The sequence below is a fragment of the Heteronotia binoei genome, chromosome 4 (assembly GCF_032191835.1).
Source record: "Heteronotia binoei isolate CCM8104 ecotype False Entrance Well chromosome 4, APGP_CSIRO_Hbin_v1, whole genome shotgun sequence".
Lineage (NCBI taxonomy): Eukaryota > Metazoa > Chordata > Lepidosauria > Squamata > Gekkonidae > Heteronotia > Heteronotia binoei.
The window spans coordinates 40,565,666-40,581,014 of NC_083226.1; the positions used below are offsets into that span (position 1 = coordinate 40,565,666).

General features: G+C 42.2%; 1 protein-coding gene across 2 annotated transcripts in view; it reads right to left on the minus strand.

The window, feature by feature from the left end:
• Positions 1 to 1,044: 1,044 nt before the first annotated feature.
• Positions 1,045 to 15,349, minus strand: part of LPAR1 (lysophosphatidic acid receptor 1) — an 82,309-nt gene continuing 68,004 nt past the window's right edge. For both annotated transcript variants that reach the window (XM_060237168.1, XM_060237167.1), the window contains exon 4: positions 1,045 to 1,353. In XM_060237168.1, the coding sequence (XP_060093151.1) occupies positions 1,052 to 1,353 (302 nt within the window). In that variant the 3' untranslated portion in view covers positions 1,045 to 1,051. The remainder of the gene's footprint in view (positions 1,354 to 15,349) is intronic.

A 15,349-nucleotide genomic window follows, 5' to 3' on the forward strand; every position in this document is an offset into this window, starting at 1 on the left:
AATTATTCATGAGATTGCCTGTGTGGGGAGGGGTGGGGGACAGTTACTGGGACAAGAAAATAGCTGAATTCTGTTGAAATGAAGGGAAAGATATATTTTTTAAAAAATCTCTCCCATTCAGTGCAAAACAGTGGACTAGATTCTATTAAAAATCATTTAAAAGTTTGTTTTTTCCCTTTAAAAAAGCACACCTTCCCAAAAAAAGCAACATCCCTTTGGCATTCCATAATTAAGCATAAGACTCAACACCACAAACACATTTCAGAACACATGTATCATTGCGCTTCACCATAACCAGTTTGAAAGTGGCTCTTTCAGAGCCTTGAAAATAGATTTCCCTTGTGAACAGCCAGAAATTAGGCTCTTTGAAGTCCCGCTGAGTCCAATATAAATGATTAAGTACATTTGCATACATGCAACATGCATGTATCTGGACACTGGTTAACCAAGGCAAAGACAATCATTTCTCATTTAACATTGTGACACCTGTACTAGTAAAAATATCTTTCCATAGTTACTGGCTGTGTAAATAAAAAATGAAGGCTAATTATATTTTTGCCCCATGCCCGGAAAAATGTCCATCACAAAGCATGCTGTTGAGGATAATTATTAAATGAAATGTATTTTTTTTTAAAAAAACAAACCCAACAACAACCAAGGATCAAGTCTAAATATCTAAATGAGAAGGTGGTAAAGCAGTTCTGAACCTTAATTAATTGGAGATGTTTTCAGTTAGGACCATCACAAAGGTGTCATCTGATGAAGGTTAGAATAGTTTTAAAATGGCTTTCCCAAAAGTATTTCAACTTTCCAATGTGAGCAGCTCCTTCTCTACTTTCATTATCAGAAGAATTCATTATCAGAAGATTCTAGTATGGACAGTTGTGGAGACAGGGCACTGGTGCTTAAGTACTATCATCCATTAGTGATTAAGAAAATAGTTCATCAGTTGGTTATTTTCTTCGTTTTGAAGACCTCTCCCACCCCCTTCATAGTTTCATAACTAGTAACAGTCTGCCCAGCATTAAATTCTTGTGTGTTCAGTTCCTTTTCAAACCACAGAATGGTCATTACTGTGAACTCCAGCCAAGATGGTGTGATTGAGCGAAGAGGCAGACCTGTCAGAGCCTTCCGTTGGGCCATTGGCACTCTCACTGCGCTGGCAGCAAAGAATTTGTTTGAAGGTGGCACTCATTTCCTTGTCCCGGTAGGAGTAGATGATGGGGTTCATGGCAGAGTTGAATTCCGCAAGTAACAAGAAGAATTTTTCATAAGCCAGGACATTGCACTGTGGGCAGCAAACATCAAGGAGAAGCAAGACTAAGCCAGGAGTCCAGCAGATTATAAAAGCACCTGGAAAGGAAGAGAACACTTTATTTAGTTTGTTTGATCCATCATTTTTCCTATGGTCTGCAAGTACTGCTGTATCTGGAGCTGGGGTTACAGACTTCTTCCTTCCTGTCCCAAACTCCTTCCCTGTTTACCGCACATCTTCTAGTCCCTTATTGGGTTGGTTTGTTCTGGACTAGACATGTTGGAGGAACAGATTTTGGAATAAGTGAACATTTGGCTAGAAGTAACACAGCTACACACTAGAATTATATGAACGTGAATGACTGTTACTGGACTGCCATATACAAATTGCCACAGTTCTATTAACAGGTCAGTCTCACTGTCTTGTAATTTTGTCATGATTTCCCTCTTACTGCTCTGCAGCTTGGACAGGATAGTGGTTACTTTCTGGTTAAATACTGTGGCCTTCCATCCTTTCCTCATCAAGGATTTATTGTGCCAAACTGGGACCTGTGTATACAGCAGGCTAAAAAGATCCCTCTTGTTCTATTATATGGGACTCTTATTCTAGTCCAAAGTCATACCATAAATTTCATGGTAAGCAGGGATTTGAACCCTGGTCTCTGGTCCATTGCAACCACTATACCACATTTTCTCTTCTTTAACACATTTTTGTATATTTACATTAAAACTAGTAAATACTGTATTACCCTACCAGAGCAAACTGTGTCTCCTCCCCCTAGACTTATACGAGTTAAGATCAGGAAGGACAATAGCTTGTCTGGGTTTTGCTAATCCATTTTAGTTTTCTAGTTTAAGCAAAAAATTGTGGACACAAATGCACTATTAGTGTACTGTAGTAACAATAACAGTCAGACAGCTTTATTATGCAGTCAACAGACCTTTCAGTAATACATTCATAAAAACAAAATACAGGAATCGCACTTTAATGTAGCAATATGCCATTCTATAGCTGCATTTCTTTCTTGAAAGATCTGTTGAATAGTAATTGAGAAGCTTTTTGAACATAGATTGGGAATATAGTCCTAATTCAAGTGCATTATATCTGCTTCCTTGTTTGTAAAGTGATGGGTTAAAATATAAATCAGATGCTGACATGAAATTGTGAATTATAAAAGGATATTTTGGAACCAGTATCTATCTATCTATCTATCTATCTATCTATCTATCTATCTATCTATCTATCTATCTATCTATCTATCTATCTATCTATCTATCTGTCTGTCTGTCTGTCTGTCTGTCTGTCTGTCTGTCTGTCTGTCTGTCTGTCTGTCTGTCTGTCTGTCTGTCTGTCTGTCTGTCTGTCTACCTGATTTATACCTCGCCCTCCCTGCCAAAGCAGGCTCAGGGCAGTTTACAGCATAAAATCCCAGAAACAACAAAATTAATAAGTATTAAAAATACATATTCAGTAATAAATAACAATGATTAAAACAGTTAAAACAGAAAAACAGACTATTAAATTGGTGCTATTCTGATGGCGACGGTCTTTTTTCACAGCTCTTAAATACCGGCGCCAGTCAATTGTATGCCAGCCGGAAGAGGACAGTCTTGCAGGCCTTGCAGAACTGCACCAGGTTCTGCAAGACCCTCACTTCATCTGGTAGTTGGTTCCACCAGCAGCGGGCTATGATTGAGAAGGCCCTGTCTCTAGTTGATTTCAATCGGGCCTCCTTCAACCCGGGGATTACTAACAGATTTTATGATCCCGATCTAAGTACTCTCTTGGGAACATGTGAGGATAGATGGTCCCTAAGGTAGGCAGGTCCTAGGCCATATAGGGCTTTAAAGGTAATAACCAGCAAATTGTCATCAGCGTACTAGTGACAACCCAACCCATACCTCCGGGCGATCTGGGCAAGGGGGTGCATGTAGATGTTGAACAACATTGGGGAGAGCACTGCCCCCTGAGGCACCCCGGAATCAAATGCATGTCTCCAGGACAGTTCACCTCCAATCGCCACCCTTTGTCCCCGACCATCAAGCAAAGAGGAAAGCCATTGCAAGGCCAGCCCCTGAATCCTTGCGTTGGCGAGATGGCAGGTCAGCAACCGATGGTCGATTGTATCAAATGCTGCCGATAGGTCCAACAACATCAGTACCGCCGAGCTGCCTCGATCCAGATGCCGCTGGAGGTCATCCACTAGGGCGACCAGCACTGTCTCCATCCCATGGCCTGGGCGAAAGCTGGATTGGTGGGGGTCTAGAACGGAAGCGTCATCCAGAAAGCTCTGTAACTGCAGCACCACTGCCCTCTCAATAATTTTACCCAAAAAGGGTAAATTCGAGACCGGCCAGTAATGTGCCAATTTGGCCAGGTCTAATGTCGATTTTTTCAGGAGAGGGCGGACCACAGCCTCTTTAAGGGGTGTTGGAAAACGCCCTTCCATAAAGGATCTATTCAAGATATCCCTTATAGGATATACAGGCCAGTCAGTCTGACTTCAATACCGGGAAAGTTGGTAGAAAGCATTATCAAGGACAGAATGAGTAGGCACATTGATGAACACAAGTTATTGAGGAATACTCAGCATGAGTTCTGTAAGGGAAGATCTTGCCTCACTAACCTGTTACATTTCTTTGAGGGTGTGAACAAAATGTAGACAAAGGAGACCCGATAGATATTGTATACCTTGACTTCCAGAAAGCTTTTGATAAAATTCCTCATCAAAGGCTCCTTAGTAAGCTCAAGAGTCATGGAGTAAAAGGACAGGTCCTCTTGTGGATCAAAAACTGGCTAATTAATAGGAAGCAAAGAATGGGCAGTCTTTACAGTGGAGGATGGTAAGCAGTGGGGTGCCGCAGGGCTCAGTACTGGGTCCCATACTCTTTAACTTGTTCATTAATTATCTGGAGTTGGGAGTAAGCAGTGAAGTGGCCAAGTTTGCCGATGACACTAAATTGTTCAGCATGGTGAGAACCAGAGAGGATTGTGAGGCACTCCAAAGGGATGTGTTGAGGCTGGGTGAGTGGGCGTCAATGTGGCAGATGAGGTTCAATGTGCCCAAGTGCAAAGTAATGCACATTGGGGCCAAGAATCCCAGCTACAAATACAAGTTGATGGGATGTGAACTGGTAGAGACTGACCAAGAGAGAGATCTTGGGGTCATGGTAGATCTCACTGAAAATGTCAAGACAGTGTGGGATGACAATAAAAAAGGCCAATGCCATGCTGGGAATTATTAGGAAGGGAATTGAAAACAAATCAGCCAGTATCATAATGCCCCTGTATAAATCGATGGTGCGGTCTCATTTGGAGTACTGTGTACAATTCTGATCACCACACCTCAAAAAGGATATTATAGCATTGGAAAAAGTGCAGAAAAGGGCAACTAGAATGTTTAAGGTTTGGAACACTTTCCCTATGAAGAAAGGTTAAAATGCTTGGGGCTTTTAGCTTGGAGAAACGTTGACTGCGGGGTGACATGATAGAGGTTTACAAGATTATGCATGGGATGGAGAAAGTAGAGAAAGAAGTACTTTTCTCCCTTTCTCACAATACAAGAACTCATGGGCATGCAATGAAATTGCTGAGCAGTCAGGTTAAAACGGATAAAAGGAAGTACTTCTTTACCCAAAGGATGATTAACATGTGGAATTCACTGCCACAGGAGGTGGTGGCTACAAGCATGGCTGGCTTCAAGAGGGGGTTAGATAAAAATATGGAACAGAGGTCCATCAGTGGCTATTAGCCACAGTGTGTGTGTGTATATATATATATTTATATATATGTGTGTATATATATGTGTGTGTGTGTGTGTGTATATATATATATATATACACACACACACACACATATATTGGCCACTGTGTGACACAGAATGTTGGACTGGATGGGCCACTGGCCTGATCCATCATGGCTTCTCTTATGTTCTTATCTGAGCTCCCTCTGGCAAGCTTTAATAAGCCAGGAGGGGCAAGGGTCCAGATCACAGCAGAGAGGATCCTGTCAACTTCCTCTAGGCTGAGTGTATTGAAGCAATCCAGAATAAAACCAGAAGACAGGCAGAAGGACTTGCACATCAATTAAAGAAAATTAAGGTATTTTCTGTGAAAGGGACATATTTGTGCTCAGATACTGTAATTTTTTGCTGTTTAATAATAATAATAATAATAATAATAATTTTTATTTATACCCCGCCCTCCCCGCCGAGGCAGGCTCAGGGCGGCTCACAGACATGGAAGTGCCATGATTACAGTAAATACATTATACGATAAAATACAATAAAATACATTAAATAAATAAATAAATAAATTAAAACCACTACAGTTAAGGTGCTATAATACAAGGCAGTGTATGTCAGATGGCTAGGTGTCACTTCAGGATTCAATCTTGTAGGCCATTTGAAAAAGGATAGTTTTGCAGGCCCTGCGGAACTGATTATAGTCCCGCAGGGCTCGAACCTCCGCTGGTAATTGGTTCCACCAATGGGGAGCCGTTACTGAGAAGGCCTGCTCTCGGGTTGTTTTCAGTTTGGCTTCCCTTGGTCCAGGGATTTTAAAGAGATTTTGGGAGCTAGACCTCAGTGCTCTCTGGGGGATATATGGAGAGAGGCGGTCCCTAAGGTAGACAGGTCCTCGGCCATATAGGGCTTTAAAGGTAATAACCAGCACCTTGTAACGAACTCGGAACACAATTGGCAGCCAGTGCAGCTCCCGCAACCTAGGCTGCACGTGCTCCCACCGAGGTAGTCCCACTAACAGCCTGGCCGCCGCATTCTGCACCCGCTGCAGTTACGAGTTTGGTACAAGGGCAGCCCCATGTAGAGGGCATTACAGTAGTCCAACCTCGAGGTGACTGTTGCATGGATCACTGTTGCTAGGTCGCCACGTTCCAGGAAAGTGGCCAGCTGCTTCGCCCTCCTAAGATGCAAAAAGGTGGCTTTAGCAGTGGCTGCTATCTGTGCCTCCATTGACAAGGAAGGCTCCAGAAGCACTCCCAGGCTCTTGACCCTACGCACTGGTATCAGCGATGCACCGTCAAAGGCTGGTAGGGAGATCTCCTCCCCTGGCCCGCTGTGGCCCACGCAAAGGACCTCTGTCTTCGCTGGATTCAACTTCAGCCCACTCGACTTGATCCACCCTGCCACGGCTTGCAACGCTCGGTCCAGGTTTTCAGGTGACCTCTCCAGTCCGGCCGCCCGTCAATAGATAGAGCTGGGTGTCATCAGCATACTGGTGACAACCCAGCCCGTACCTTCGGGCAATCTGGGCAAGGGGGCGCATAAAGATGTTAAACAGCATTGGGGAGAGAACTGCCCCCTGGGGCACCCCACAGTGAGTAAGCGCCTCTGGGACACCTCTCCCCCAATTACCACCCTTTGTCCCCGACCTTCAAGGAAGGAGGAGAGCCACTGTAAGGCTAGCCCCCGAATTCCTACGTCGGTGAGGCAGTGGGTCAATAGCTGATGGTTGACCATATCGAACGCCATCGATAGGTCTAACAACAGCAATACCGCTGAGCCGCCTCAGTCCTGATGCTGCTGGAGGTCATCCATGAGGGCGACCAACACTGTCTCTGTCCCATGGCCCAAGCGGAAGCCGGACTGGAATGGATCTAAGGTGGAAGTGTCATCCAAGAAGCCCTGTAACTGCAACGCCACAGCCCTCTTGATAATTTTACCCAGAAAGGGCAAATTTGACACCAGCTGGTAGTGAGCCAATTCGGCCGGGTCAGATCTAGCCTTTCTCAGGAGAGGGCGGACCATTGCCTCCTTCAGGGGTGTTGGAAAAGAGCCCTCCGAAAGAGATCTATTTACGATGTCCCGTATAGGACATCTTAGCTCCTCCTGGCAGGCCTTAATTAGCCAGGAGGGGCATGGGTCCAGATCACAAGTAGTTGGGCGTGCAGTGACAAGGATCCTGTCAACTTCCTCCAAGGTGAGTGGGCTGAAGTGGTCCAGGATCAAACCAGAAGACACGCACGGGGCCTCGAGTTCACTTACTGTATCTAATATGGCAGGGCAGTCGTGGCGGAGCGACTGGACCTTGTCCGCAAAAAATTTCGCAAAAGTCTCACAGCCTATCTCCAATTTCTTAACATTTGGTTTGCCCTGTGGCAATGTAGTAAGGTTCCGAATTACCCTAAATAATTGTGCCAGGCGCGAATTTGCAGACGCAATCTTAGCCGCAAAGTATCTTTTCTTTGTGGCCTTGTCTGCCATCTCATAGGACCTCATAAACTCCCTATAAGATGTTCTAGTCGCTTCATCGCAAGTACGCCGCCATTGCCTCTCTAGCCGTCTAAGACCTTGTTTCAGCTGGCGTAACTCCGGGGTGTACCACAGAGCCAGCCTAGTCCAAGGTCACAGAGGGCGTCGTGGTGTGATCTCATCAATGGCCCTAGAGAGCCGGCTATTCCAGGTCTCAACCAGGCCATCAAGGGGGTCGCCAGAGGGCCAGGGATCCTGCAGTGCTGTTTGAAACTGTTCCGGGTCCATCTGGCTCCGCGGGCAAGCCATAATAGGCTCGTCGCCTAAACGGGTTTGGGGTGGCGTGTCTACACGAGCCTTAAGGGCAAGGTGGTCCGACCATGGCACCACTTCAGTGGCTATATCGTCCACCATAACCCCGGCCACAAAGATCAAGTCTAACATGTGTCCGGCCTGGTGAGTGGGGGCTGTAACCAGTTGAGAGAGTCCTAGTGCCGCTATGCATGACACTAGATCCGTCGCCTGACTAGAGGCCGGGTCGTCAGCATGGACGTTGAAGTCACCCAGGACTATCAACCTTGGGTGCTCGAAGGCCCAGCCTGTCGCCGCCTCGAGTAGGGACGGGGCGATTAGGCGTACGGTATACCAGCCAGACTGCCAACCCCTCTCCAGCCTCCCACGCCAAACCGGCACATTCGATACCCTCGATCCTTGGGGCTGGGAGCGCCCTAAAGGAGTAAGCCTCCTGTATGAACAACGCCACTCCTCCCCCCGCCAGCTAGTCTGCGATTGGTGAAAAACCGAGTAACCCGGGGGAGCTGTTTGTGAGAGGGCCACTATGTCACCCTCTCGTACCCAGGTCTCAGTCACGCAAGCCAGGTCCATGTCCTGCTCGAGTAAAAACTCTCGAAGGACAGAGGTCTTATTGTTAATGGACCTGGCATTGCATAACACCAATGACGGAGGCAAGTTATTTAACCTGACCCTACTACCTGCCACCGTTGGGATGGGACGCAGATTGTAGGGTGAGCGAGCACTGACTTGTCTTGGTCTCCCTCCCTTGTATCGTCTGCTCCCACCGCCATACCTCCCCCTCCCCAGGAGCACTGGAATCCCTAGACCAGCCATTCCCCACTGGTAGTAGCCACTGTCTTGACCGCCACCAATGCACAGCAGTCACCAATACCTAATACCCTCCGACCCACGCCGCCCTACTAGGTCCCAACAGTCAAATCACTCAATAAAACCCACCCCTCAATTTCTCTCATATATTAATTGGACAAATAAATAATCTAAATCTAATGGCATAATTAAATTATAAATCCCACCCTATTAAACATCTTCAATTTAATTTGCCATTATATTCATATAATTTCAAACCCAATAAATATAATAAATAATCCCATGAGTTAATTAAAATCAGTTTCAATATTACACTAGTAGTTCCTAAGTGCGGAGGTAGGAAGTTGTTAAAGTGCAGTATAGTATAATATAAGTTCTTAGTTAACTGTTAAACAGTATGCTTTTATTTGTTGCATTCATAGACTCATATACTTAAAAGATAAACACTTCCTTTTCTGTAATTAGAGTTATTTGCAACCACAGAAAAAACCACATGCTCTGGCTCATGTGGAAAGAGCCTGACTAGCTGAGAATCTCTCCAACAAGTGAATCTGTATAGAGAGTCTGACTGCAGGCAGACAGACTGAACTTCTATTAGTGGAACATCATGGCAGTAGAGAGCAAACTCTATTTTGTGAAAGAGAATATTGAGTGGGATAAAACTGGAGGGGTGAGCTTCTCACACGGGTCTTATCCTAGGGCCTGAGACTGATGAATAAATCTCTTGTTCTCTGTGGCCGCCCACAACACCTATCAAACCCCAATCAAGCAAAGTCATAGCTGTGAAATAATCCATGAGTTTATTGGCCAGTATCAGGAAGAAAAGTTTTGAAAGCAACTCTTTCAGAATGGCTCTTCTGTTCCAAGGCCACTGCCCCCCTGAAAGGTGCACTGACAGAGTGAAGGATCATAGGCAGCACTCTGTCTGCCCATGATAACAATGACACTGATCAAACAACTGTTCAGCACCTTGCGGTGGTACACAAGTCTGAGTAGACCAAGAGAGTTGGCTTCTTGACAGCAGAGCAATTAGATGTACACGGATTGCTGCAGTTGGCCCTTAAGGTCAATGTACGTATTACAAAGCCCGCGTGTTTGCTGAGGTGGGTGACATAATGGATGATGGCCAGATCCACGCATCCCATTTGATCCTTGCAGCTGCACATTACAGGTACCAGTGTCATCACACACACATAGATGCACACACACCGGTTTCACTTCCCCAAACTGCTCTGTGGAATAGCTACTGGTTCTGTTTGTGAAACCACATTATTTAGAAGGTTGCATGTAAATTTACCAACAAAGCCAACAACTGCTCCATAAGGTGGTTTGCAGAGTTGAAAATAGCATGGGTAAGAAGGTTGACGCTGCTTCTACTTGCATGCTGTGTTTGCAAAGACATCTGAATCCAGGAGACACAGAACTCCAGTTGACCATTTGATACCAAGTCCTCCTCTCATCCAGCAACAAGCATAAGGACTTTGTAACATGTAGACTGGCATTAAGCTGTTCACAGCCTACCTTAAGATTGCTCCCTTAAACAAGTAAGCAAGCAATGAAAGCCAGCAGTTTGAGAAGCTGTGTTCTAGAAATACTAATAATTATTTTGAAGAGAAAACAAATATCACAGGCCAAACAGATCAGCAGGATAATTTTTGCTTACTTATATTTAGAACTGACTTGTTTTATTTGAATTTTTAAAATCCTGTTGCCATCTTTCAATTGTTCAGCTATTTTAATCTGCTTTTAATGATAATATACTAACTGGTTTTTAATGTAATGCAGTTTGTTGTTATCCGTCCTGAGCCCGTTTTAGGAAGGCTGGGATGATGATGATGATGCCATCTGCTCAAAATCTTATACAGTCAGTTCTTCATAAGGGTTATTCATTTAAATGGTCCATATCTGTACAAGTGTGTGAAAGAAAAATCAAGGGATTGGCAAGAGCTGTATTTTTTAACATATTTCTCAGCAAACAGAACATTGTAATGCATTTTTCTTTTCCAATCCGTGTTATCCTGTTTTCTTTTTTATATCTTGCAAATTCTCTTAAAATAGCAGATAAGGTTGTTTCCAAGTTATATTCTTAGGAATTCTGGGTTCCTAGGAAAGAACTGATCAGCATTACTGCACAAGAGACACACTGGCCACCATTACAAATCTTCCCTTGCAATCCATAATTCCTTTTCCTGGATTTAGCAGCCGAGACGCCATGCATCCTTAAAATAAACTCAGTTTGCCAGATATACAGAAATTATGTAGCAAAATAGAGCAACACCCACCATGCAATTTTTTAGTTTGAAGGAAAATAAAAATTTCAATTTCTGAACAGCTGGAATGCTTGCCGAGTGTCCAATCCAGGAAGTAATATATTTATCACAGGACTTTTTAAAAATAGCAACAATATTAAAAAGTGTGAAATATGCAATCCAGTAGGTGAGAACAAAAAACACATGTGTGGTTTTATGAAATAATATTTTAAAATCGGCCCATCATTTTGGTTAAGTTAAAAGCATTACATTGCCCTAACATCTATGCTTGTCTGAATTTAGAAATGGTTAAATAACAAAAATGAGACTGGAGAGTAAAAGCATCCTTAAACAAGTTGTTATAACGTAAACAAGAGCACTAATGTTTAGCATCAAAATAATAACACAGATAGGCATTCCAGGTGATAGGTGGGGGCCCAACATGCCTGAACAGTGGATGTTTGAATAGCACAAAGTGAATGTGTGGTGGTAGAGAAAAGCGCCATCACAGTGGCAAGCCTTGTCTTGGACCTACCATTGTTTGGTGGAGTGCATACATACAGCCTATGAGCATACAGATGTACTGATATATACACAGGACATTTTTTTTTTAGCAGGAACGCACAGGAATGCAGTTCCAGCAGGCTTGGCATCAGGGGGTGTGGCCTAATATGCAAATAAGTTCCTGCTGGACGTTTCCTACACCTTCCCGTGTGAAACAATAGTGATGACATGGGTGTGCAATAATATGCAAATGAGTCCCTGCTGAGCATTTTCTACAAAAAAAGCCCTGCATATAAAGCTCTCTCTCTCTATGTGCCTGGGTATTCTGCTTTTTCAGGATAGAGATGATCCAATTCCGCTAAGTTGTTTCATTGGGCATACATTCATTGTATATGCTTAGAACATCTGATAGGAATCCTTGTGGAGGTCTATCTGAAAAGTTATCCAAACAGATGAAACATCTTCTGAAGCAGCACACATTTGCTTATGATCTAATACTGACAGCCAGTGCAGTAGCATGGTTAGTGTCAGACTAGGAACTAGGATGTTCAGGTTCCCATTGCCACTGTTTCATGGAAGCTTGCTGAAGACCTTGAGCCAGTCACACACTCTCTGCCTAACTGTCCTCACGGGGCTGTTGTGGTGAAGATCAGGACTTTTTTTGAGCAGGAATGCACAGGAACACAGTTCCGGCTGGCTTGTTGTCAGGGGGTGTGGTCTAATATGCGAATGAATTCCTGCTGGGCTTTTTTAACCACCCCCCCCCCAAAAAAAAAGCCCTGGTGAGGATAAAATGGAAGAAAATAATGTAATGCTCTTTGGGTCCCCAATAGGGAAAAAGGTGGAATATAAATTATTTTTATTTTATTTACTTTATTTGTAGCCCACTTTTTTTGTTGAGACTCAAGGAGAATTACACATTGTGATGTCCTACCTATACCACTTAACAAACAATGAATACAGGAGAATGTTTACTCTTATGAGGTGGGACATTCTCCCTTCAGTGGTGGTGGAGGGGAGATACATAAAGGTGCCGTTCCAAGAACGATTATGTCCCTGCTGCTGCAATGATGGTATCAAATCTCTAGTCCATGTCATATTTGACTGTGAGGCTTATAATGATCATCGAGAAGTACTTCCATTTTCCACGGCCATACCTTTTACCAGTAGCCAAAAATTGCAACTCTTTAAGAATCTTCTTAGCGATAGGAACCCTGAGGTTACATACTAATTAGCAAAATTTGGCTGGCTTGCCACAAGAATAAGGAAAACTCTAATGATTCAATCAGGAAATGGCTAAACATCTTTGCCAATCTGTTGGCTGTAACTGCCATGTTTTGTTATATTTGTAGTTTTATAACAGTATTTTATGCCTTTTATCTATGATTTTATGGACAATCAGTTTTAATTTTGTATGATTTTACTGCTTTAAATGCTGGCTTAGGCAGTGAATAAATAATTTATTTATTAAAGGAAGAAACAGAGAGTCTAGACAGGGTTTTTAGTTCATTCTTGGTTTTAACACTAATTTTACATCATCAGTGTCTTAAAGTCTGTATTAGTATTTTATATATATTTTAGGTGGTATCATATTTTAGTGTATAATAATTATTGTATATTTATATCACCTTTTATTGGTTATGAATTGGACTTTTATGAAATGTTTGCTGGTCTATGACCATTATAAATAAATAAATAAATAATATACACTGTGAAACAATGCAATCAAATACTGTGAGACATCCAATAAGCAATGCAACAGGACTAGGATCACAAAAATCAGAAACAATACAAAAAAGTATCAGTAATGATATGATGTCATAAACAATGCAAAAAAGAATCACCAAAAAAGAAAGCGACACAAGTAACAGCAAGATATACATATATAAAATAAATGAAGTTGGCTCTTGCTTCCGGATCATGTCACCTTGAGCTCACCAGGGGTCCACGGATCGTCTCTCCAGTGGCCCCTCTGAATCAGCCAGTTGGAGGGGTGCCACAGATGTGGCACCCCCAAGGAGACCCTGAAGGGGTTTTCTTTTGGCATGGGACTTTTGCAAGAAGCCAGGGGCATAGCGGTGGCTGTTCTTGTCCTTCTTGTAGGCCCCAAAGCTCCACCGCCATGATAGCTAACATAGCAGTAAGAGGTGAACACCCAACCTTTGCTTTCTTTTCTCTCAATAAGCTTCTGATGTATCACTTCCCTACCTCAAGCATGGCAATTGTACTAGGCAAGTAAGTGTGCTTTCAATACCACTGGCTAATGGGTCATTTTACATAACAAGCGGGTCAGTTCCAAGGAAAGGAAAGAGGTGGATTCCACCCCCACTTTCCCTGTGAACAAGGCTTCAAAAAGTTACAGAACAACTCTGAGCATTGGCAACTGAATACAGATACCTAAATCAACCCGGATTATAATTGGATATGTGTTAAAGAGGCTATTATCTGGCTGCAATATGGTCTGAACAAAAATGAGATATATTCTAGAAAGATCTGTCTTTGTCGTCTGATTGCAACTGAAATGGTAACATCCAAAATCACAGCTGGAGGAGATTTGGAGAGGCAGACTAACTGGGTTTCTGAGCTACTTTTCAACTTGGATTAATAGTCTGAGTTTGTTGACAGAGAAAAATGGCATTACCAAGCGAAATGTTTTATAAAAAAAAGACATATTATGTAGCATAATTTCTCTGAAGCAGGATCTTGGTTCATTAACAGAATTGATTAAAAAACAAATGGGAGCTTTTATGCTGAAAGCTAGCGAAATCTCAAATCTACATGAGCAGAGTGTTAAAGAGATCCTGGTGACGTCTGTGGAATTCAAAAAGGAGAGTGATCCGCTGGGAAACTAACAACAGAAAACCAAAATAGAACCTTATGGCACAGTTAAAAAGAAGGACTGGAAATCAAGACTGATTGAAGTTTTTTCGAGAGGAACAAATGGCATGGAATCCTTCCTACTTTTACCAAGAGGGATGACTGCATTAAGGAGAGAGAAGGTGCACAGCCAAAAAATCAAGATATGGAAATTTTTCAGGAAGAAGGTTTTTTGAATTGTCTCTCTCTCTGTGGGTAGTTGGATATGGAACTCTCAATAAGAACTGATATGCGACCTTAAAAGGTTAGGTGAGATTTTTGGGTTATATTAAGTTGTTTCTTCTAGAGTAATATGGCTATAAGAGTTAAAGGATTGAAAAGTTTTGAAAAGAATTTTATGTAAATAAATAGTTAACTTGGATTAACTTTTAAAAAAGTAGACAACATAATTATCTTGTAATTTGGTAGATTTGCTCTTAACAGATAAAGATATTTGTTTCTTAGGCTTATTTTAATGACAATATTGTTAAACTAATAAGCTAGTCTGTATTTTCAATATGGTAGGGTTAAGCAGCAAAAAATCAAAATGTGGAAAGCTTTCAGGAAGAAGGGTCTTTGAACAGTTGTTCCCTCTGTGGGTAATTAGATATGGAATTTTTAATAAGAACTGATATGCGATTTTAAAAGGTCATGTGAGATCTTAAGGATTGAAAAGTTTTGCAAAAACGTTATATAAATAAATAGTTAATTTGGATCAATTGTTAAGAAGGCAGACAGCACAATTATTTAGTAATATGGTAGATCTGCTCTTAGTATGTTTGTTTGGAGAAACTGTCTATACTGAGACAGATAAACTATTATGTTTTATCTTTAGCTTATTTTTTTTTCTCCCTATGTTCTATGAAATCTGTTTTTCTTTCTTTCTTTCTGCTTGAATTAAGTTATTTAGAAGGATAAAGATATTTGTTTCATATGATTATTTTAATGATGATATATTGTTAAACTAACAAGTTAGTCTGTGCTTTCAATATGGTTAAGCTTAGCCTGCCAGTTCTGTGTTGAGACTGCTCTGACTCTTTTATACTTATATGTGCTGAAGAATTGTTTAGACTTAGTAATAGTTTAATAAAAAAAATCTATAATGAAAGATAAAGATGGTATAATATATGGGGAGAACCTCATACTTGCAGG